This window comes from Myodes glareolus, chromosome 10 (assembly GCF_982192425.1).
Source record: "Myodes glareolus chromosome 10, mMyoGla1.1, whole genome shotgun sequence".
NCBI lineage: Eukaryota > Metazoa > Chordata > Mammalia > Rodentia > Cricetidae > Myodes > Myodes glareolus.
Window position 1 is genome coordinate 46,246,092 of NC_142035.1, and position 25,430 is coordinate 46,271,521.

The 25,430-nt window shown below is 45.8% G+C and overlaps 1 protein-coding gene across 4 annotated transcripts in view; it reads left to right on the plus strand.

Annotated features, from left to right (window-relative positions):
• Positions 1-5,332, plus strand: part of Slc23a2 (solute carrier family 23 member 2) — a 102,729-nt gene extending 97,397 nt beyond the window's left edge. For all 4 annotated transcript variants that reach the window (XM_048455368.3, XM_085696751.2, XM_087911181.1 and 1 more), the window contains exon 16: positions 771-5,332. In XM_048455368.3, coding sequence (XP_048311325.1) covers positions 771-1,003 — 233 coding nt within the window. In that variant the 3' untranslated portion in view covers positions 1,004-5,332. The remainder of the gene's footprint in view (positions 1-770) is intronic.
• Positions 5,333-25,430: the final 20,098 nt, after the last annotated feature.

Below are 25,430 nucleotides of genomic sequence, written 5' to 3' on the forward strand. Positions count from 1 at the left end.
GGGACCCTGTCTTCCTTCTCAGATTGCGCCTGGAACCTGGGGTGGGCTTTTATGGACTCCTTTGCACAGTCCCGAGCTTCTGGTAGGTCTCTTAGAGATGGCTGCTGTATTACTGTCAGATGCTGCCTTCAAGGACAGATGAGACAGTCCATCTGTCTGGTGTATCTGCCATGGGCTCCCCAGAAATCTTATGAATGAGACATTTTAGTGGTGGATTGTTTTAAGGGGAAATCTTAAACTTCAAGCCCAAAAACAAGACCAGTACACCTCCTATCCCCACATCAAACTGCAGCGAAACAGGAAGAGCTTCGGTGAGTGCAGTGGATGCAGGCATTGCATAGTTTATGTTGGCATTTTAGAGAGGTAGTTTGTTTTTTTTTTTTTTAATCACATTTCATAGTGATTTTGAAGAGGGTGTGGTGAGGTGACTAGACAGCCAGACAGGAGACTGGATCATTATGATACCCAGGAAAGCAGTCAGGTGCCTAGGTCATACCTCCTCAGTGAAAATTGTGAGTCCTGTCAAAGGACAGGGAGGACATGAAGTCCAAAGTCCCTTGACTGTGGAAGAAAGAGGGTTAGTGATCCCAGACTTTTTATTTGGGTACCTGGGGACTAAGCATCTTCAACTTCTCAGGTTTTCTGTTGCTGTCACTAGGCAGGTCTGATTTCTAGCATGGGATGTGGGTCTGGGTCTGTCTGTCTGTCTAACAGTCCTCATTTCTAAGGTAATTAAGTATTCTTTTTGTGTTTCTCTATATGTGGAGCAGGTACCCCAGAGGAAAGAGGAATCAAGAAATGGAAGAAGGGTGTGAGCAAAGGGAACAAGTCCCTTGATGGCATGGAGTCCTACGATTTGCCATTTGGCATGAACATTATTAAAAAATACAGATGCTTCAACTACCTGCCTATTAGCCCAACCTTTGCAGGCTACACATGGAAAGGCTTTGGGAGGAGTGAGAACAGCCGGAGTTCAGACAAAGACTCTCAGGCCACAGTATAGCCTTTGCTGTGCCCTGTGGCCTGGCCACAGTGAGGCATGGTCTGTAGTCCCTTGCTGAGTAACAAGAAGATATATGTTTGTATATCTACATTGGCATCCTGCACCTCAGAGCTAAGACAGGTTGCACATCACTCTTCTGTTGTGGGTAGTGATTATGTCCAATATGGTGTCTCACTTGTCTCCTTATTGGTCCCTTACCCTTTCCATGTCCATTGCTGGCCTTGGTCACTGAACTTGAAATCACAGTCCTGCCGTTGGAATGGGCATTTGGACTCCATAGTGGTCTTGTTTTCAGTTCCCTGCTGTGCAGACTTCCAGTGCTCTTTCCTGCAAACCACTTCAAGGCCCAGGGGTTTCTGCTTCTAAACACTATGTCCAACTCTTTACTTGACCTGAGCCCTGCAGAGACCTCTGGCCAAGGGGCCACCAGTGTCTTTACTTTGTCACATCTGCGTGGTCAGAGTAATTATGTTGCCCCCAAAACCCAGGAGCCCATTGACCTGACTGAAACTAGTGACATGACTGCCGTGTGCCCAGATGTGAGCGTGCATAAGGTCTGCACAGCTATGCCTGAGTGATTGAAAGGAATGGAAGGTCCTGAGTCAATGGCATTCCTGACCACTCTTCTCCTTGTCACTCTGGCCCCATCCAGGTCAGCACAGTGCATACTAGTCTGTTTTAGTGGCTGAGACAACCTATTTGGCATTTTCACTGATGGCTGGCATGACGGGTATAGAGTGCCCACAAATAAGTTTATGGGCATCTTGGCTCTGCTGTCCTGAACTGTTGTGTGTGTTTTATTCCTATTTAATGTTATGACTATAGTGGATTTTTGAAACCAGTGTTTTTCCATGTGAATTTCTAACCTTGCATCCTATTCCTTGTTCTCTACCCCTTACCCCATTAAGAAAAGAACCAGCATTTGTGTAAAGTTATGGGTACCATCAGGGAAGTTTCTTGGAATGGCTGTTGAAGGCCAGTGACCATTGTTGTGGGTGTGTTTTGTACTGCTCGATACCATGAAAGTGTAAATACTGTAATGTCTAATCTATTTATCACAACTGACTACTGGACCAGAACCCAGAAACATGGGTCAAGTTACATGTGAATTTGTTTGGTGAAGAAGGGAACCTGGGACAGTAATACAGCATCACCATATGGAATGTGCCATTTCCTTCTGTTGCAAGTTCATTGCTGGTAGATTTGACTTAATAAGACTTTGTGTGGGTTGTCACATCACAGGTCCATTGGATCTTGATCCTTGCAGAGGGAAGATTTGATCCCTTAGCCAAATGCCAGTGTAATTTGTTGCAGAAGACAGTAAGAAAAGCAGCTACCAGGTGCCATCTGTGAAGTGTTCTAACCTAGGACACAAATTCTTGCTGACAAGCGACTTGTATTGAATTTATCTTTGGTTTTCAAGCCAAGAGGAAAGTCTTGCTTCATGAGCTTGTACCTCTTAAGGACCTGGCTGAATCATGTGTAGCAGTGGCCATTCCTGCTTTCCTTAGCAAGGTGTGACTCTGAGTAGCCCTCTGTGTTTCTCTGCCCCAGCCCCCAGGCTGGTTCAGTGTCACCATATTGCCAGGTCTTTGTTTTTGTCTCTACAGCCCTCATGACCCATGAGAGTTTTGGGTTTCAATAACACCTCACGTCAGAGCCATTATATTGTTTTGCCAAAATCTTCCTCCAGATTAAGTAAAGAACTGGGTTTCTGATTGCATTTAGTTTTGTATGTTTTCTAAATGTCTACTCAAGAGTAATTCGTGCCCTGGAAGCACATTGGTGAGTAGCGTTTGCCCCCTATTCCTTAGCAAGCATGTATGACTGACAGCTCTCCTGTTCTCCATTCACTGTTGCCTCAATTTGCTTTCTGCTTAGTTTATCCAGCTTCTGTTTGGAAGCTCCTGAGACTTGCAGTGTTGAACTGCTGTGAGCAGGAGCAGGGGTCCACGCTGAAGCGTGAGAATGGCTGGCGATCCACGCCCAGTGTCCTGCCTGCTACACCTGTTCTGCCGAGTGCCTCCCCAAGGCTTCCCATTTGGTTACATGTTGCTCTGGTCACTATTAGACTTGGACATGGGCTCACCAAGTATATATGATCAAGGAAGTACTATGCCAACATCTCCCATTGGAAGCAGGGTTTCCTCTTCTTGCTTTTCCAGAGCCAACTTTTGATATTCTTGGAAGGAAGGGGCAGGAGGTGGGAGGAAAGAGAACAACCCAATCAAATGCCTCCATGGAGTTTTGTACTTTCTGCACTATGAGGATTGGCATCCTGTGACCACTTGTAAGGTTTTTCCATGCAGCCTGTAGTCTCCCAGAACATATAGGGAATGTGTGCCTAGAGGGGAGTTTTAGGGGGACATGGTGGCCATGTGTGGTCTGTCTGCTAGGTCTTGTGTCCAGCTTCTCTTCACTGCTGAGACTTGCTGTGTTTTGTATGCCTGTGGGCGTTTCAAAAGTATTTCAGATGTGGACATCCTTACCGGGCATTCCATCCCTAGGTCTCCTGCTGGACACTTGCTTCCTTTCTTCACCCGAGAGCAAACATTTGTGTCAGCACAGAAAGCAGAATGTGAGAACAAGGGCAGTACTGTCTGGCTCCCTGTGCTGGAGACCCAGTTGGAAGGCAGTGGGAAATGGCACTCGTCTCTGTAAAGTGATTTTCATTCTCATTTATGAGTTAAACCTTGATTCACTGGGACTGAGATGTTTATGCTCAGAATCTTTTTATTTGTTTTGTTTTGTATTTCGAGGCAGGGTTTCTCTGTAGCTTTGGAGCCTGTCCTGGAACAACTACCACTGTAGACCAGGCTGGCCTCGAACTCACAGAGATCCACTTGTCTCTGTCTGCCTCCCGAGTGCTGGGATTAAAGGTATGTGCTACCCCCGCCTGGCTCAGAATCTTTCTTGAGAGGGTTTCCAGTGTTAACATTTATTGGGATTGATGGAGGCAAGAGAAGTGGCTTTTCTAGGCCAGCTGGAGTGAAGTATTGTGGGTCCTACTGGTGTCCCATCTCCACTGTAACAAATTCACATGCAGGATTTACTTTATACTGTAGAATACTGACTTTCATGATGACAACTTGATTTATGCATGAATATCACAGTATTTCCATATAGTAAAATAACATTTCTGCCCAGGATAATAGTCACAGTTTTCCAGGGAGGGAATGATATAATTTTCATGACAATGTCATGTGCTGATAGAATTTCTCCATTGATGAACCTCTAGTATGTGTGTATACTTTATTTACCCATGTGAATATTTTATGATCATGATCTAAACTGTTAATTCTTTCATTTATGTCCCTGCTGAGACACTGATATTAGCAACTTAGACTTAAAGTCGGCAGGTTTAATCATTAGTCATACCAGTGCCCCAGAGGTGAAGCCTCAGTTTAGAGCCCGTGTGGCTAGAAGAGAGGCAGCATCCTGCAGACGGCTGCGCTTGGGACAGACATTTGGCTGCTGGCATCAGGCTTGGCATGGCTTTTAGTGAGGATGCCAGCTGTGCATACCCATGCCTGTCCACTGCACACTGGGTTGGTGCACAGCTAGGCCTGAGCTTTCATGGAGCTCTGGTCTCCAGGAAACTGTCCCTTGGGTCAGGCTTTCACATACTGTACTTTATTCTCAGTCCCTTAAGATTTGGGCACAGAATAGGACATCTTCTACTTTCCACTCTTCCTACAGTCAGAACCCCAGTAGTGCAAGAAGGTCCCTTACATGCCAGCATTCAACTTTCATCCATGGAACCCAAAGCATAGTAGTGCTGGGGACCCCTTTTCGGCAGCCCCATCGACCTCCCCATCCTTCTAGTAGGTTGACTGCCTTGTCACCACTCTGTACCCAGCATTCTCAGGTTGCGGTGTGTTTTCTAGTGTTTAGAGCATTCATACCAACGTTGCTGTTTGACACATCTGACGGCTCAGTGGACATCCTCTTCTGTCCGTTCCTAACAACTTTGATTCGACATATTCACTAATTTCTGACTGTCCTTAGAACAGTAGAGATGCCTCTATTTTATTTGAGTTTTGTGACTGACTTTACCTATATATCTCTCTGGGGTTGTTTTTTTTTTTTAATTTTTATTTTGCATACTGAGGGTATTTGGGGTGGGGTTGTTTTTTGAGATGTGTAATTCTTTTATGGAGTTTTTAAAAAGAATTTTCATATTGTTTTTCTAACATGGCTTCATTAAACGTTTAAGTATTTTAAAAATATGTAATATTTGGACCAGATGTTGTGAATAATAGTAGAGATAAAGCTATTTTATTCTGTATTTTTAAAACTGTTCCGTACAAATAAAAGCTCCTGGATGTAGTTCTGCTGTCATGTGCCTCTTTCTTCGGCTGGAATTCAATTGAGAGCCCCATGTTTTAAGTTTTTTTAAGGTGTATTTTTTTAAAAAAAAAATTATGTATATAGTGTTCTGCCTGCAGGTCAAAGGTGAGCACCAGATTTCTTTACAGATGGTTCTGAGCCACAATTTGGTTGCTGGGAATTGAACTCAGGGTCTCTGGAAGAGCAGCCAGTGAGTACTCTTCACCGCTGAGCCATCTCTCCAGCTCTGTGTTTTAAGGTTCTCAAGGAGCAGAAGCAATGGGATGAAAAAACTGTGTGTATTTATTATGTATTTAAATATGTGTATGAATTTAAGTCAGCTTACATTAAAATAATAACAACAGCTGAATCATGCCTGAGAGGCTGAGAGCCAGGTAGCTGCTCTGTCCTTGAGGCTGGGTGCCTCAGTAGTTAAGAGTCGTGCTATGGCTGCTTCTCACTGGAGAGGCCAACAACCCAGTCATTGCTTAGGCCACAAGGTGGGGTGCTTCAGCAGGCCCAACCTGGCGCCATAATCCTGGAAGCTTCTTGGGAGGATGCTGTTACTTAGCCCGGGATAGGAGCCTGGAATCACTGGTTCTGACAGCAGTGGGGGAATTGGCCCAGCCCAGCAAGCCAGAGGCCAGTAACCTTCCTTTTAAATCTTCCATATCCCCTTGTAAAAACATCTGGGCTGTGTCCGAAGGCTCAGTCAAGGCAATGAGGACAGTTCTGTAGGTGAGGCCCCAGCCCAGGTTAATCTAATCTGTGATAAAGTCACATTAAAGCCATAGTCCTGGTCAACAGCTTTCTAGGATGCATGTCAGCAAATGGGTGGGGATATCCTGAATCACTGAGAGGTAGGAGTCTTAGGATGTGGAGGGGCAGGCCTCAGATGTCAAAGACAAACAATCATTCTGGATTTGAGGACAATTTGGTGTGGGATTTCAAGCCCACTATAAACAGTATCCACACCAAGAGGTCATGTGAGTGGCAAAAAATGCCAAGCATAGCTACTCTTGTGGCCAGGCTCCATCTGGTAGTCGTATGCTGGGGTGGGGGTTGAGGGTAGATATTGAGGAGCTAGGCATGTTTTTCACCTTGGAATGACCCAAACTCCATCCTTGATTTGACCCCTGACAGCTTAGGACATAGTGACATTGTAGCTGCTTTGCTCTAGCTACATCCTGCCGTTGTCATTCTCAGTGTCCAAGGTGCCCTCCAGAGGTTATCCTCTGCCTCTGAGCACATAGGATCAATAAAAACAATCTAGACGCCTCCAGAAAGAATCAGCTGATCTAAAACCCAAATAGCAAGATCCAATAGACAACAGTATTTGAAGTCTCTCTCCCTCGCCCTCCACATTCCTAGCCCATTCTCCCCTACCCCCATCCCTTCCTTTCTTCTTTCCTCCCTCAGGATTTAGAGAATTTGTGCAATTCAGAGTGGCACCAAACTTATAAGCCTTCTAGCTCCATCTCTTGAGTGTGAAGATGACAAGTGTGTACCCCTATGCGGGGCAAGAAGAGATCTGAACTTAGCTGCCAAAGCCTCATGTTTACATGCTTTGGATAAGTCCTTACACATGAAGAGAAACATCCTGAGAAGTACTGTACGTGATGATGGATAGGTAGGCCAGCAATAAGATACTTGGTAAGTATCCCCACAAAAAGCAATAGCCAAAAGGAGGGGAAAGAATCCACAATGATACCAAAATAAGGCCGTACATATCAGATGGTAGTGGGGAAAAGAGAAGACTTGAAATGTGAGAGAAAGAAACAGGCCTAAATGGACTAATAGTCACACATGAACCAAACAGCCAGTCAAATATCTGACTATGTAACAAGATCTTAACACATGCTCCTAAGCACCAGTGCGCAGAAGCATGGGCTGTGATTGTTAGAGGCCCCAGTGTTGTACTCTGAAATTGATAGTGTCTTAAATATAAAGAAAAAAAAATAACCATTTTTTGTTGAATCTAAAACCAACTGGTCTAATGTCCTACATACATTTAATTTTTGTTTTGTTTTCTTTATAAAAAGTCAGACTTCTGTAGGTTAGGGGATAGGTGTGGGGGGGGATTGACCAAGTTTAAATGACATCTTCTACCATAAGATATATTGAGCATGGTGGTGGCTTACAAAAGGATATGCAAAATTACAAATAAAAAGTTGAGGTTAAAAATCAGCCTGGGCAATTACCAGTCATCTACCATATCATGAAAGCTGGCCCCAAAAGGAGAGGCTGCCAGGGCCACACCTTGTGGCAGCTGAAACGTTTCTTAAGGGTTTCTTTCTGACTGCATTTATTAAAGGAGGTCCAAACTTGGTTAGTGGTAGGATTTGCAGTATGTTTTGTTGGTAATTTTCTCTGAAGATCATCTCATGAGCTGAATATCAACTTTGCTTTTCTGAGAAATACAGTAAAGCAATAGAAAATATAAAATTACAAATATTTGATCATATCACAGATTATGGGAAAAGCCCACACATGCCCTGCATATTACTAACATAAAACCTTATATATCCTCCAATTGTATTTGACATTAAAATGACAGTTTGTAGCCCAAATCTTTCTCAGCCAAAGTCACAGGACTTAGTGGTACAGGCATGCCGTTACAGCTACACAGCAGGCTGAATCAGGAGGATCAAAGCAAAGCCTACATGTACTACAGAGCCACTTGAAGGCCAGCTTCATGAGACCTTGTCTCAAAACAAGCAGTACAAAAAGGACTGGAGTTACTGCTGTGTGATAGAGTACTTGCCTAGGAAGGCCCTGGGTTTAATCCCAAATACTGTACAGAGGACAAACCAAAGCTACCCCCATGGACTTGAGGGGGGAGGGTTGCCTATCCAGATTCACCCATCAATATTTTGCTTCCTGGTGGGCCAATCCCCTGAAGTCAGTTGCCACCTCTGACCTGGCCACCCGCATTGTCCTATATCAGTTACTTTTCATTGCTATGAGAAAACATCTGACAGGAAGCCACTTAGGGGGAGTTGGGCTTACTTTGGCTCAGGGTTAGAAGGCAAAGCATCCAGTCTGGAAGCAGAGCGTGGACAGTTCACAGGAGCCGAGCTGGACCGTAATACCCCAAGGCTCACCCCAATGACCTACTTCCTCCAGCAAGGAAAAGGTTCCACAACTTTCCCAAGCACGAGTCCATGAAGGATATTACGCACTCAGACCACAACACCCACCATTGCCTGATAACTGGCCTGGCTTGATGGATGCCGTCTTCTAGAATATGCCATCCTCCTGAGGGAATAAGCAGACTCAAACTAGAGGACTAACTCTGGTGGTTGGATTTGGTCATCAGTCCTAAGTTTGTCCAGAAGTATATAGTGGCCACCCTTGTGTGCCCCCTTCCTGCCACACGTGTTCCATGATGGGCCTTGCCTTAATGTCTGTCTGAGGACACCCTCATGGGCAGAGCAAGAAAACTCCTATCAAAGCCCAAACTTCAACCCCCCCCTCCCAGAACAGTGAACCTCAAACTCCTGATTTGCTTTACCTATGAGGAAATGGTGACAAAGACGCCTGTAGGCTGTGTGAGCTCCATGGCTAGGCATGCACAAAATGTCCTTTTCCCGGAGGACAGCCAGCCAGTGTCCCTAGGATACTTTTTCCAATTCATGCATAGTGCTAGAGTGTTGGGCCTCATGAGGCCCAGTGTAACTTCCTGAGCCTGGCTTGAGCTTGGAGACCTGTCTTTGGCTACCCTACCTAGACCCACCTCTGCCCAGCCACTGCTATTGTGGCAGAATATTATTGGCCCTTATTCCTTCCTCTGCCTCAACCCATCCCAAGCTGCTCCACCCCCATCACAACTCCATGTAAGTTCTTGCCTGAAACCATTAGCCGAGACTCTGCTTTGACAGACTCCTGACTCAGTGGGCATGTTTCTCCCCTGTGGCCGGGGTGGGGGGGGGGTGGAGGTCTGGGTCATTCCACACTCACCATCCTACTCAGCACCAGGGAGAGTTTGGGCAGGTCCAGCTCTGCCCTCCTTCTCTTTCTGCCAGAGAACCCGGCACCAGAGTTTCAGGATGTAAGACTCATTAGCCTTGCTATGGTTGTGTGGCATGTGACCAGGCTCTGGGCATGAAGTGTAGTCAAGCTTAGAGATGCAGCTTCTGGTTTTGCTATTCAGTAGTAGATGATTATCCGGATCTTTGTCTTTGCCCATTGGTGAAAAGCAGAGGTGGAAGCCAACCAGGGCTGTGGGATAACGCTCTTGTACCCTGTAAAGTTTTGTCACTTATATTGGTTTAATAAAATGCTGATTTGCCAGTAACCAGGCCAGAAGCACAGGCAGGTGACCAGACTAGGAGAATTCTGGGAAGAAGAAAGGCTCAGTCTGCAGTTGCAGACTGCAGAAGATGAAGATGGGTGCTATAAAGTAATCCTACAATGGTTCAGATTGAGTATATATAATAAAGGGGTCTTTATTCAGGGATAGACTCACAGATCACAGTACTCTGCACGAATGGGAAACAGGAACAGAATCTAGCAAAGGAGAGAGAATGTGTGTGCACGCACACACAAGCTTTATGACTGCATTTATAGCATAAGAGATCATGCCCAAATGAGCCGGTATCTTAAAGGCTGTTGACTGAAGGAGTTCCCACAGCAGCCAGACACAGAGGAAGCAAGATGAAAATGTTGCACTAAAAAAGCCACGTGGCTAAACATAGATAAGAATTATGGGTTAATTTAAGTTGTAAGAGCTAGTTAATAATAAGCCTGAGGTAATAGGCCAACCAGTTTATAATTAAGGTGCTTTGCACAGGTTAGCTTACATTCTAGTACACTGTGCTTTCCAACAAGGGAATGACACCTGATTGCAGGGAGGATTTAAGGGGTTAAGACTGACAGGAGTCAGGCCTGGAGAGATGGCTTAACAGTTAAGAGCATTGGCTCCTCTCCCAGAGGACAGGGTTTGTTCCCACCTCACACATGGCAGCTCCTGATCATCTGCAACTCCAGACCCAGGGGATCTGAAGCCCTCTCCTGGTCTCCTTGGGTACCAGGCAGGTATGTGGTATACAGATAGACATGTAGACAAAGCATTCATACACATAAAAATAAAATTTTAAAACAGATTGACTAGATTATGCTGGTCTTCAGTTCCTTTCCGGGTCTGGGAGGCATACACAGATACTTTTATAGAGCCATGATTGTCATATTTTAACGTGTTTAAATGAATTAGGCAGGCAGAACTCAGATCTGGATATAAAAGTCTAGAACTATAGGGCCCATTTCTACTTCATCTACATTTTCTTTTTTCTTTTCTTTTCTTTCGAGACAGGGTTTTTCTGTAGCTTTAGAGCCTGTCCTGGAACTAGCTCTTTAGACCAGGCTGGTCTCGAACTCACGGAGATCCACCTGCCTCTGCCCCCCGAGTGCTGGGATTAAAGGCGTGTGCCACCACCATCCAGCTTCATCTACATTTTCTAGACCAACCAAATCCTTTATCATGTGGCCAGAATTGCTAGACAAACACCCAGATTTTGACCAACTCTTGGGCTATCTTTGGGATGCAACTGCAACCTCCTCCACAGGTGAGACTTAGCTGTCTGCACACGTGGGAAAGTCGCAGTGGGTCAAGTGGAGCCACTCTCAGTTCCAGACTGAATCGAGAAATAAAAAGAGAGAAGGAAAAATACTATTTTAGGATCTTTTCTTATAGATGTCTTGAGACATTTTACGCAATGCGTTTATTGTGATGAATGCACCACTACAAAGGCATAAAAAGTGAAAACGATCTCACTGTACCAGGCAGTGATTCATTGCTTCTATCTGGTATGCCCGTTGACAGTACTTAACACAGAAATGTACAGAATATGTACAGAAGTATGCAAGCGTTATGATTGTAAGCATGAATCGAGCCACTTGCCCTTTCTCTTGTTATGGTCTAGCACAAGCACCTCACCAATGGTGACATTGTGTGTGTGCGTGTGTGTGCGTTTTATGCAAATAAAATGTTACTGATGTTGATTTTGCAGGACTCGTTTTTCGTTGTTTTAATCTATTTATTTTATATGTATGGGTGTTTTGCCTGCATGGCTCTGCGTAGCATATGCATGCCTGCCGCCCACAGGCCAGAAGAGGGGGTGTTGGATCCCCTGGAACTGGGGTCATAGACAGGTGGGAGCTATCATGTGGGTTCTGGGGATTGGACCTGGGTCCTTTAGAAGAGCAGTCAATGCTCTTAAACACTGAGCCATCTCTCCAGCCCCTTGTTTTGTTTTGAAACAGAGTCCCAGGTAGCCCAGGCTGGCCTGGAACTTGATATGTAGCAACTTCTGATCATTTTGCCTCCACCTCCCAAAAGTAGGTTACAGGTGTGTCACCCTTACCCAAGTTGCACTGATTTCTTAATGTGAGTGTTCCCACCATCTTTTCTGTGTATCTGTTTCTCTGCCTCTCTCTCTCTCTCTCTCTCTCTCTCTCTCTCTCTCTCTCTCTCTCTCTCTCTCTTTCTGCCCTGAGTTCTGATTACCAAGTAATTTATGTTAACAACCTTCTTTGTGTCATTCATGTATTTCTTCATGTTCCTATAACCCGCAAACATCTTGCTAGCTATGCTATGTGTCTACACACACACACACACACACACACACACACACACACACACACACTGTGTTTTTATAGCCACTCATGGTTAGTTCTTTTTTAGACGTTTATGCACACTTCTGCATCTCGCATGGTCTTAGCGGTGTCTTGTGGGAACCCATACAGTGAAGCTGGCATCCCTTGAATTCACTGTTTCGTGGTGGTTTATAATATTCTTTGCTAAGGATTCACTATTCTTTATTCACAGTTGCGTAATATTTATATTTGATTTTGATCATAACACATAATCACAATAAGCCCCATTCAAAAGAGATTTAAACAAAGGCTAAAATACATTCCCAAGAATGGGACTGCTGGACTGACAAGTACATGAATTTTAAATTTCAAGTTTTTTTTTTAAGTAATGTTTTAATCTGTTGCCCTCAAATTCACTATGTAGCCAGGTTGGCTTTGAACTCTCTATGTAGTCAGGCTGGCCTCAAACTTGTAGCAATTCTGTCTCTCTATGACCAGTCCCGGGATCACAGATGTGTACACCATACCTGGCTTCTAATCTGCATCTTGACACAGATATAAAATGACAAAGAAATAAAATATGCCTTGTCAAGTTGGTGTGATGGATAATATTGATTGCCAACATGATTGGATTTAAAGGCTTGCTACACACCCCCAGCTCCCTTCCAATTCCTGCCTGTGGAAAACTGAGCAGCCGCATCTAGCTCCTCCCGTCTTGTTCCCCATCATGATGGACTGTACCCTGGAACTCTGGATCCAAACGAACCCTCCTCCCTTCTTTCATTTGCTTTTGCCAGGGTATTTCATTACATAAGAGAGAACAGTGACTAACGCAGTAACCTTAGTCAAGCTCAACCTATGTGATCTTGCACCTCACCACAGATTTACGAAGAAGCCTGGGAAGGGTGACTGAGAAACCTGCCCCCTCCCCTGACTGGACTTTGGTCTGTAATGAAACTTTTCCTAATTCCTTCAGATCTGAACTTCCAGTCCTAGGGCAGCAAGAACCTGTAAACCCTGAGTGCAGGTGAAAATGGCCCCCTATCACCAGCAACATTCGCAGGTGAGAACGGCCCCCCATCACTATCATCACTCACGGGTGAGAACGGCCCCCCATCACCAGAATCACTCACGGGTGAGAATGCCCCCACCCCCACAATCACCAGCATCACTCTCACTTTGCCTCGTGACATTTACATTTAACCACACATTCATGTGACTGATGCCTATTTGCCTAGGGGACTTCCACGCTCCAGCACTGCGTGGGTGCCTTGCATGTAAGTGGCAATGAGAAATGTTTGTCAAAGCTGGGCCTGGTAGTCTTGATCTGTCGTCCTCACTACTCCAGAGGCTGAAGCTGGAGGATAGAAAACTCAAGGCCTGCCTGGGCAGCTTGGTCAAACCCTGTCTCAGAACAAATATTAACAATAAAGAAGATTGGTGTGAGCTCCTTATTAGCATTCTTGCCTACTGTGTGCTAAGGTTCTGCCTTCCTCGTACTGCAGAAAATGTTTGTGGAGATGCAAAGACGAAAAGATGGATCGCAGGCAGGCAGAATGGCTCTGTGGGTAAAGGTACTTGCTACCAAACCTAGAAACTCCAGTTTGATCTTCAGATCCCACGTGGTAGGAGGAGAGAACCAACTCCACATGCATGACCTGTCACTACCCGCAAGTAAATAAATAAATAAATGTTATGGGCAGGGAGAGATACATTTAACAGTTGCCCTGGGCTGTGGTTATTAGTATTCTGTGGGCGTACAAAAGCATTCCACAATAGCCTGGAATGGAGTATAACAAAGGTTTATTATTTGGGGATAAACTCACAGAACGGGTAGCGATCCACGGTCCTCTGCATGTGCTGAGAACTGGAACCGAATCCAGCAGCCAAGAGAACCACGCAGGCTTTTCCAAGGCACCCGGTTCCTCTGTATTTATAGTACATGAGGCCATGTCCAAAGTGGGCTGGTATCTTAAAGACTATTGGCTGAAGGAGTTCTCACAGTGCCATTCAGGCATCTGTAATGGCCTCCCCTTAGGGGCCTGACAGGATGTCAGCTGCAGCCAGTAAAAGCTTAAGTACATATTCATGTCAGAATTTACTCAGTTCCCTTATAAAAGGTGGCCTTGCCCACCTCCTTTCTTTTCCACTCTGTCGCTTTCCCTTTCACTCTCTCCTGCCATTCCTGTCCCCAGGGATGCTCCCCCCCCCTTCCCCGTTTCGTTTCCTTTGCTCCAATATAAAAACCCTCCAAGTGAGCTCTGTTGCATGGTATCTTTCTCTAGTGTGGCGTTTTTTAGGTTTTTGTTTGTTTGTTTGAATTACAACAGTGGTGATGCTTGTTGCGAATTATTTAAGATCTCAGAAAAATAAAAACAAAAAAGTCCACATCTATACACGGCCCATTGACCGTATGCAGAGAGTTGGGATGTTTCATATCCAGATTCGAATTTTCTTGAACTCTCTTATCCCCTAAATAGGCAGTTACTGCGTGTGATGTAACATCCTTCTGACTGTTAGGTCATTCCTTTTGATATATACTGACTTCTAGCCTTCCCTAACCCAAAGGCTAAGAATGCCATAAGATAAGTCTAAGGCCTATAGCAGAGGTATCCACCTTTCCAGCCCTTATAATTAAAAGTAGTTATTGATATTTGACCAGCTCTTCTTTCAGCCCTAAATGTTTTTATTATATGGCTTTGAGTTTTAATTTATTGTAATGAATTAAGTACCCTGTGATAATTTCTGATTTTGAACTAGATTTTTTTTTTTATTTTTTGGAGGCAGTGTTTCTGTGTGTAGCTCTGACTGTCCTGGAACTCACTTTATAGACCAGACTGGCCTTGAACTCACAGAGAGCCTGCCTCTGCCTCCTGAGTGCTGAGATTAAAGTTCATGTGCCGCCACTACCAACCAACTCATACCAGATTTTTATTCCTAAAATACAGCAAACACATCAGTGTCCTGGTCTCAGCATTTGGCTAACACTCAGGACGGAATTTTACAGTTGTGTTCCTCAATGCAGCTGCCTATAATCTCCTGGCTTCATTTTCTGTATTCAATGTGAGTATTCAAATTAGTCTAACTTCATAAACCAAGTAGGAAGCTTTTAATCACTTACCTATGATCTAAAACCAGTATCCAGCATCACCCAGGCCCCAGAGGCCCACGCTGGAATGTTAACTGGCTTGATCTTCAACGGGTTTTGTGCCAGCAGCTAGAGCTGCTCTCAGTCCCTGAGTGCAGTGGTCTTGTTTCCGGAAGACACTGCTTAGCTACAGCCCTTCCTGACCTCTGGATCTTGCAATCTTTCCGCCCCCTCTTCTTCAACGTTCTCTGAAGCCTTGAGGCTCGAGTCTTGTGGCTAAACACTCCATGCCTGCTTTCTGTCTACACTTTGGTTGTGCATCTCTCTGTTAACCTCTGTCCCCTGCACAGAAGCGGCTCTCTGATGGGGACTGAGACCTGCACTAATGTATGAGACAGAGATCTGTATTTAGAAGGCAGTGAGATGCTATGTCATGTAGCAAAACCATAGTGGCAGGGTCACCACTGGAGCCTATGCTATGGCTCCCAAGACATGGGATGGGCTCTTGGGCAGATTTACAGCACCAGGCTTGAGCTTCCTCCTACGAAGCTGGCCTTAAATCCAACCAGAAGTTGTTGGTTACTCCCCATAATAGTCAAAGTCAAATGATCTGGGCATGAAAGGATTTAAGCATGTAGATCTGAACATGAAAAACAGAAGGCAAATATGCCTATTACATCAAAGAATGAGTACAAAGAAACGGAAGCAAAGCCCTATGCTACCCTCCCTCAGAGAAGCCTTCATTATGGCAAACATTATGGCCAGAATCAATGAACATACTCAAATGATGCTACACTCAGTTCTCTGCTTCCTACTCTGTGGGAGCTCCTACTGCATCAACCAAACTAAGCTACACATTTTCCAGAATTCCCTTCCCTACACAGACTCAGGTTCAGGTTGACCATGGGGGAAGTGTGTGCATGTCCTAGAAAGAAATGTAAGATGGCAGCAGCTGAATGTTATGTTTGGAAAATGGGCAGTTGTACCCTAACCTGCTGCACGGCATTGCTGGCGTGCGGCCAGGCTGCAGCTCACCGTCCTTCCCCAGATCTCTGTGCAGCTCTGAGACCTGGACTCTGCTGACTTCTGCCGGTCACCCCCTGATGAATGGAAAGAAGACACAGGCGCCAGTGTTTCCTGATGTGACTCTTCAGGTTCAAGTTTGTTCTTACTCTCCTCTCTTTGGGCCTACCTTTTCTAAACGTGTAGCTCTAGCTACCCTGAGTTACTACTGCAGACAGAGTTAACAGCCTTCCTTCCATAGAGTTCTTCTTGGATTCCTTGCAGGGTTTCCTGAACTCTCATTGGTCTTCTTAAGATGCTACCTGGGAGCTGGGGGTGTGGTTGAGTTGCTGAAGTGCTGCCACACAAACAGAAAGACCTAAGATCAGCTCACTGGTACCCATGTGAACATCTGGGTACTGCAGCACGTACTGGAGAAACACCATGGAACTTAATGACTAGTCAGTCTAACCGAAGGAGTGAGCTCCAGGTTTGGAGAGAGACCCTACCTTATAAAATAAAATTGAAAGTGAATGAAAGTGAATGAGGGGTATAGTCATGTGCACACATGTACACATGTGTCTATCTATGCATGTGTGTATTGTGTGTATTGTGTATACACACATACATATATACATATATATATACACATATATATATGGATATGTGTATCTAGAAACATGCATCTCTCCACACACACATAAATGATGGTACCACACCACTTTCTACTTCAAGGCTATCCAGTCTACCCTCATAGTAAATTCAAAGGGCATCCCATTCATCATGAAGCCAATCCCAAACTCCTCAGCACAACCCACAATACAAGAGTGACCTGGCTTCTTCCTCCTCCTGTGTCCTTCTCGGACACTCTCCCTGCACACCTGGACGCTAACTTATCGTTCCTGCAGAACACGGCCAACAGATTGGACACTGGCCATTATATTTCCTGTGGAGAGTCACTAAACTGCTTCAGAAGCCTCCATCCTTGGCAACTGGGGTCTGGGGAGGAATTGGTTAAGCTTGTTGGAAGGGCAGGACATCCCAGGCCTGTTCTCAATCAAGGCACAGTAGGAAGGCTTGGGGAAGTCTCCATCGTGAAGTGATTAGGTCCAGTAGGTTGAGCGTGGGAGAGAACATGCTGATAGTTCATCTCTGTGTACTAAGGAGGGTGAAGGGCCAGGACAGGGAGGAGAGAAATCAAGGTCTCATAGGGCTGAATCCTTGAGAGTTGGCTTTGCAACTGCAGAGATCAGGCCAGCTCTGGCAGAGGGTCAGCGTTCCAGGGCCGGCTGGAAGGGGCCCATGGACTATCCTGCTGGCTGTGTTATCCTGCCCGCCCCTGTTTGGCTTCTTCCCGAGATTTCTTGGCCCACAAAGCATGCCTTTCCTCCAAGCAACTCCCCCCAGCTGGCTGTTCTCTATAACTCCACGTGAGAGGGAGGTGGCGTCGGCTCCCTGGCCAGCCTGTAGTCCGAAGCTCATTTACACATAGGGAAAAACATTCTGTGTGGCTGAAACACCATGGGAAACACACGGCTCAGCTCATCTTGGGTTCCGACTCTTGGCCATGTAAAACATCTCTCATTCCCACCGTTTGCTCCAGGCACACATGGCCACATGCTGCTTTCCCACTGAGCATGGCTTTGAACTTGCTACTCTTGCCTCAGCCTAGAATGTTTCTCCTCATTTCTGGAACTCCTGCCAACCCTTATGCCTGGAACCAGATGTTAGCAGTTCCACAAGGTTGTCCCTTGTACACCTTGTTCTTTGTAGACACTGCCATGTAATCCCTGGCATAAAATGGTAGAGTTTGTCATCTTCAACCTGAGGAATGCGTGCCCATCTTCTGACCCTTTAACAGACGCTGAAGCCTGGTTCTGGGTTTTTGTTTCTTGTTTGTTTGAGAGAGTCCCATGTAGTCAAGCTGGCCTTTAACTGTAGCTGAGGCCAGCCTTGAACTCCTGATTTTCCTGCCTCAGTCTTGTAAACTGGGATTTTAAGCGTAGGCCCAGCTCTGGTTCTGAGTTCATCACAAAACCCAGGTGATGGCTAGTGCCTGACCGCAGACTCCAATCAGGAGAGAGCTCAAACGTTTATGTTGTTCTATCTCTTGAATTTCCAAGTTAAATATTCTGGTGTGCTACACACAAAACTTAAAAAAATCACAATTTATTCTCGTCTTTGAAACCCTGTGCAGCTTGTAACCAAAGCCACAATGATCGAATTCGGGTAAACCTGGTCATTTAAGTTAATTTTGCAACATCCAAGATTCCAACTCTGCTTTAATGGCAGTGGTGGGAGGAGGTGCTTCTGGGCTTGGGTGGTTGGAATGGTTATTTTAGGTTCAGCATCCTTCCCCACAGTCGCGACCAAGATATCTAAGTTTCCATGTGATCCTCAGAAAGGTCCAGATACCATCTTCCTATGTTTCTTTCATCCGGATTGCAGGATACAGCTTCCTCCTTCTAGGCTTATCTGTGGGGTAAGAATGCCTACCTCTCAAGAACTTCCTGAAGTTTCAGAGGTTGTCTGGCTCTACCACGACTGAGGATGCCCGAGGCAACATCACACTTCAGGTCTCTTAGCACTGATGAGAAGTCTTTCCATTGAGATCCTCACTGGACTCAGTATGAGGAGCTTATTGTCCACAGACGCCCTTCGGAAATGACCTATAGAGGTCACTGGCTGCCTTCATAGGGTCCCCACGATCCCAACGTGTCTCTCTCCACGGTGCGCTGACCAAACCAGCTTGCTTCCATTTTCTCTCTTTTTTTCTTCTCCTTTTCACGTATTTGTGTTGGTTGCTGCTAATATTCATCCTGCCCCCCTCATATCTGTGGAAGGACAGTGTGAGAGGCACATGTGAGACAAATCTTTGTCCAAGGCAGCTTAGCGTACCGCCGTTTCTGTTCTCCTTTAATCCAGCACAGTTCGGTTGAAGCTCTTAGCCACAGAGACAGTGTCGCTGCCCCAGCTGAAGCTCCCGGTGTGTGTGTGTGTGTGTGTGTGTGTGTGTGTGTGTGTGTGTGTGTGTGTCTGGGGTTACCTCAGACTGAATGCTAGCTCGAGGGGCGGGGTCATTTTACTCCACACAGACCTTTTTATTCCCTTCTTATGCCAAATTCTTCCCTGGCATTTCAGCTTGTCAGAACAACGGTTTATAATATCCATGCTTTGTTCTTATAGCTAGAAACCTAACAGTTGTTTAACAGAGTACAGCTCGGCTCACTGTGATCTCTGATTGGTTTCTTCATCTCTTTAGCCAGCTTTGCCTTTGGGTATTGTTTGCTTGCCCGGAGGCATTATGGGAGCCTTGGAGAAACAGGAGAATTGCACGGTTCTCTCCTCTCCGTTTTGCTATCTCACCAGGCTGATTTTAAAAACTGGACATTTTGACTTCTGTTCTGGGTAACCGAAGACTTTTTGTTCCTAAAGTAGAGCACCAAGCATAGGGACGGCTGCTCTGGCTTGTGCTCCTTCAACAGCTCAGGCAGTACTTGTTTATTGAGGCTCCGAGGTGTCCAGCATTATTTAAGCATTGGAGATGTGGGGGGAATTCAAAAGGACAAAGATTGCGGTCCTCATTTGCTATAGTTTGGATCTGCAGTGTATCCCCAGGACGAGTATGTTAAAGATGCTCTCGGGACATTGTGGGGTGGTGGAAACTTACAGAGGTGAGGTCAGCTGGGAAGAAGCTAGGTCCTGGGTCCTCCAAGAGAAAAGTGGTGTCTATGTTCCTCCTGTTCCTCTTGATGTGTGGCCACCGTGGTGTGAACAGCCTGTTTCTCCGTGCGCTCCCTGACATGAAATGCTACCTGACCACAAGCCCCCATGCCAAGGGGCCAAGTGGATCCTGTGAAGCTGCAGCCAAGAAAGCTTCTTGTAAACCCCTTCTCTCGGGGAAACTGTCACCGTGACAGAGAGCTGGCAGACAGCAGGCCTCCCTCAGTGTGCATCCTGCTGAGAAACTGAACAGAAAATGCACACCTGCTTCCTCGGAACAAAATGTATCATTTCTATCTATTGAGGCAGCCTTTGCTTTAGAAAAGTCTTCTTAACTTGCTATTTGGATGCCAAGGACACATTTGCTGGACTTCCTTTGCGTTGCTCCACACCTCCCTCTTCTTGTCTCTTGTGGCCATTGTTCTCCTGTGGTCACGCTCAGTGCTCTGAGTCCGCTGCTCACAGAGTCGCGGTTCCGAAGCTCTCTGCTCATGGCCCTCACTGGGTCATCGCCGGGGCTTTAGCTTTTCACTGGCTTCTTAAGGTTCTATTTCTCTCCCACACTTTCCCCTAAATGCTGGCAGCTTACACCGCTCCACCTCCCCTCTTTCCCTGTATTTATACATATATAGTGTCTCATTGTTTATATGTTCTGTGTGCATGTAGCTTTTATTTGAATTATTAGTTACAATGGGTTTTTGTTACATATTTAACTATTAAAAAAATCCTTGGTCACCATTTTTTTTTCCCACTCAAGACCAAGGTTTTTTTTTTTTTTTCTTGTTGGTTTTTTTGTTTTTGTTTTGTTTTGTTTTGTTTTTGAGACAGGATTTCTTTGTATAGCTGTGGCTGTCCTGGAACTTTGTAAACAGGCTGGCCCTGAACTCACAGAGATCTGCCTGCCTGTTTCCCAAGTGCTGGGATTAAAGGCTTGCACTACCACCATCCTGCTGACCAAGTTATTTTCAAGTACTAGGGGAGGGAGCCTGAGAAGACACTTTCTGCTCCATTGGTGCCCCAAGGTTGAGTGACAGGGACTGGGGTGACGCCCCCAACTTAATATTAATATTATGAGTGTATGTGCTGTGTGTGTGTGTGTGTGTGTGTGCGCGCGCGCGCATATGTATGTGTGGGGATATATGCATGTGGGGGTCATGTGTATGGTAGGTGGGATATGTGAGCTTTTCTACATCAAACACAGACTGTGGAACACTGCCCCCATTCCCCCAATCCCATAGTTTTGTCCGCTGTACAGTTCTTAAAATCAGCACTCATCTCTCTGCCACTTCATTGTATTATAAGGGGGCTCAAAAGAGTTCTTTTCCTGTGGCCAAGACGCTCAAGCGTGCAAGCCACCTGCTGGTTTTTTCAGCACCTGATCTCACTACGGGAATATACACTCAAGGTTTTGTTAGACTGTCACACCTTAAGGATTTTATCTCTTGAGTGCTGAGGACAATTCTGGCATGGCAGGTATCAATCACATGTTTGCCGAGTGAGTCAACGAATGACAGAGGCTTTCTTGTCACAGTCAAGCTTCAAATAGAGTCAGCGCTAGGAGGGGAAGATACAGGATCCAGAGCTTCTGTCGGCCCCACAACTTGGCCTGGGATAGCTGGGCACTGTGCTTTCACCCAGGCCCTAAGACCAAGGATGGGGAGACTGCAAGGATGGGATGAACCTGACTCCACCCAACCCTGGGACATATGCCAGCCTCAGTCTCAGCCTCAGCTCAGGTTCATCACCTGGTGTCAGGTGTCAGTCTGGGTGAGGGACAGCAGGCATCATCTCTCTGCTGGGCCTAGCTGCTCAGCGGGGAGAAAGCAGATGTGTCAAGGGACCATTCTTCTGGCTGGGATCTTGAATGAGTCACTTAACTTGGAGCAGGAATAGACTTTGTGAGGACTGAATGAACTGCTGCTTGTAGCACTTGGGGGTCTGAACGGCCTTTATACGTGTGCTGTGCAATCCACATATTGCCTTCATGAATACTCACTCCACTCTGGGAGTATCCCACACGGCCAAATGCATGTCTCCCTTTGTCACCTGTGTGCTGAGTGCTTGCTGACAGGCAGGTGGATGAGGACAGCAGACAGCACTGGTTCTCAGCATGGCAGGATGCTCCTGGTAGATGCATCTAAAGGTGAAAATGGCGGAGGACCACTGAGAAAGCAGGGACAGTGGTGTGGTAGTGTTAGGAAATATTATTTTAGGATGTGTTGAATTCTACGCTGTGGAATATTTGTTTAATGATGGAAAGCTGTGTTGCGTTCTTTTAAATTTTTTAAATTTTTTTTTGGCTTGGAAAATTCCTACTTTAAACATACAATGTTACATTTAACCAAGCCAAAGCAAATGAGAGAATCCATTCATTCTAATTCAATCTGTCTAATCCAGAACAAATGTGTTGCATTCTTTTACGTTGTATTTATTTAACTCTGTGAAACTGTGTTACTTTGCCTGTCTAAAACACCTGATTTGCCTAATAAAGAGCTGAACAGCCAACAGCAAGGCAGGAGAAGGGATAGGCAGGGCTGACAGAAGGGATAGGCAGAGAGAATAAATAGGAAAAAAAATCTATCTTCTCTAAGGTAAAGGAGCAAGAGGAGAAGCAAGCCACAGAGTAAGAAGTAAAGAAAGGCACTTAGCATAGAGAAAGATAGTCGGATGGTAGTAGTGCTTTTAATCCCAGCACTTGGGAGGCAAACACAGGTGGAGATCTGTGAGTTCGAGGCCAGCTTGGTCTATAAGAGTTAGTTCCAGGACAGCCAGGGCTGTTACACAGAGAAACCCTGTCTCACAAACTAACCAACCAAACAACAACAAAAAAGAATAGAGAAAGATAAAAGCCCGGAGGCAAAAGGTAGATGGGATAATTTAAGAAAATCTGGCTACAAATAAGCCACACTGAGGTCAGGAATTCATAAGAAAGAATAAGACTCCATGTGTTCATTTGGAAGCTGGGTGGTGGCCCCCAAACAGCAAAGTGTAAAGAGTGAAAAACAACCAACTACATGGTGGTGATTAGGAAAGGTGGCAGAGGCGCTCCCCAGGGAAGGTGGTACTTGAACAAAGTTTAGAAAGTTAAGAAGCCCCTGTGTGTAAGTATCGGAGTTGGGGAGGTGGTTCAACAGTTGAGAGCATGGCTGCTCTTCCAGATGACTGAGGTTCAATTCCCAGCACTCACATGGCAGCTCACAACTGTCTGTAACTCCAGTTTCAAGGGATTCAATGCCCTCTTTTGGCTTCCATGGGCGCTAGGCATACATGTGGTGCACAGACGTACATTCAAGCAAAAATGCTCATACATAAAAACAAATAAAAAATTTAAAAAGAAACGTAGGTATAAAAAAATCCCTTAGATTGTATGTTTAATGTCAGAGGCCAAAGGACAGTAGGCACTTCTGGGGGCTATACCACTGGGCAAAATCTTCCCAGATCACTCTTAACAACGCCATGGGCGAGAGCAGCGAGGAAAGAGAGTGGAACGGGAATAAAGGAGGAAGACAGCACCCGGGAAGGCATGGAGCATGAGAGAGCCTGACTCCAGGCACCCACCACCCAGGATCTCTCAGAGATATTCAGGGTGCCAGGCCGGTAGAACCTGACCACAAACCTGGGTAGAAGGGCCAACAGGTCAGAGTTCAGCAAGTCGTAGGCACACGCCTATGCTCCTAAACCAGGTGTGGCAGTGCATGCCAATCATCCTAGTACTCCAGAGGATCAGGAATTTGAGACCAGCCTCAGCTACATAGCAACTTTGGGCCAGCCTATGCTACCTGAGACCCTGTTTCAAAAAGCCCAAACAGAAAGCCAACAAACTTCCTAGAGATTCAAAATTATTTCCCCTTCTGCTTACCCCTCATCCTCATGGGGACACTGGCCTATCTCATGTCTGGTCACACTGATGGCACTTAGAGTCTGAGTGAGTCGACCGTGGATATAGATCTTTAAACCTACAAAGATACTGGGACAAAGGTTACTATTAGTCACAGACTGGAGCAGAGTGGAGAGGAGGAAGTGTAAGAAGCAGGGAGGAAGCAAGAGGGCCAGGGAGGCAAGGGCCTGTGAGAGACAGCCCTCTGGACCTGTTTCATTTCCTTCACTCAGGAGGCCTGGGTTCTTTGAAGTCACTCTTCACGTAGGCTGGCTCACGCGAGTTTTGTTTTTATAAGCGAATGACAAGGTGGACTGATTTCTGCAAGTCTGTTTTTGTTCCCACTGATACATTGTTGTACAAGACGCTCCTTAGCACCGCTCTTGGCTTCAGGACACTTGCTTTTCCTGTCCTTCACCTGCCGAATATAGAGGCCTGCTGATGTCTTACAAACGAACGCTGATACAATTGGGAGTGCTCCTTCCATTTGCATGGACTCATACCAAAGAAGGCTGTTCCAAGGAGAAAAGAAACTTCAATAGGAGCTAACCTTGGGCCAAGGAAACTTGAAACAATCCCTAGAAAAGTTCTCTGGCTTGTTCCCTCTGCTTCGAAACAGTTCCAGTCTGTGTGCGTGATAAAGCGAGTTGTTTAGCAGGGTGACTCTGAGTTTAGGCTTCAGGCTCCTTCCCAAAGACTTCCTGGAAAAGGAGGCATATTTGGGGGGCGGGCATGAACAATTCCAGGTGATCTACCCATGACTCTTTGCTTTCTTTGCTTCTTACCAGATCCATCTGTGATTCAAGTGAGCAGGGGGACATCCAGCGAGGTCTGCTGTGTGGGGGTGAGCAGGAACTCTGAGCTGCTCCCCTCTTCTGTCTCCAAGGATGGTTCCAGATACTGCACCATATAAATATTTTAGACACCATGGAAAAGGGGACTCTTAATTAAGAGAGCACCGTGAAAGGTACACTGGGAGGGTTCCCTGACAAAATCTTTACTTCTCAGATTTCTCTGGGTCTCTCCAGCCTGTGAGAACAAATGGGGTCAGGCCAGCAGCTGTTAGTCTAAGACTCGCCAGCTTGTTCAGACTTGAGCCATGGGAAAAAACCACTGCGCCACGTGGGTGGAGTTCTGGGGGCACAGGGAAGGCTGGGTGCGTCCCAGAGGTCCCTTGGACAAGTTCATAAACAAATCCAGAGTTGTTCTGAACTTAGGCAGGGAACTGTCTCTCTAGCCCCTGGCTTGGTATCTTACCCCAGTGCCTATTTTCTATAACCAAGTACCTAAGACTGATAATTTGTAAAAAATAAATAAATAAATAAATAAAAAGTTGTGGGTTTTTTTTGTTTGTTTGTTTGTTGTTTTTTTTTTTGGTCTCATGGTCTGAGGTTGAGTGGCTACATCCAGTTGACCAAAAGTGGAAGGATAAACAGGCCATTCAAAGAAACAATGGGGGCACCAGCTACCAGCTTTTCATCACTGAGACCCTAATGCCTGGCCCAAGCAGCCTAGGGAGGAGTGGTCTGGGACAAGGAAGCTTGGCAGCGAGGATGCATGACAAAGACAATTCTGCAGCTCCTCTAAGACAGGAAGCCAATAGACAGGGTTGTCACCTTCTAAGGCACTCCCTCAATGGCCTACTTCCTGCAGCTAGTCCCTGCCTTCAGACTTCCTCAAAACAGCACCCTCAGAGGAGACCAAAGGTTCAAAATAGGAGCCCATGGGCAGCACTAACTCCTGCCTTATAGGAAGCACTGTGAAGGCTACGCCCACTGAAGACCAGAACTCAGCCCTGACAGACAGGAGTCCTT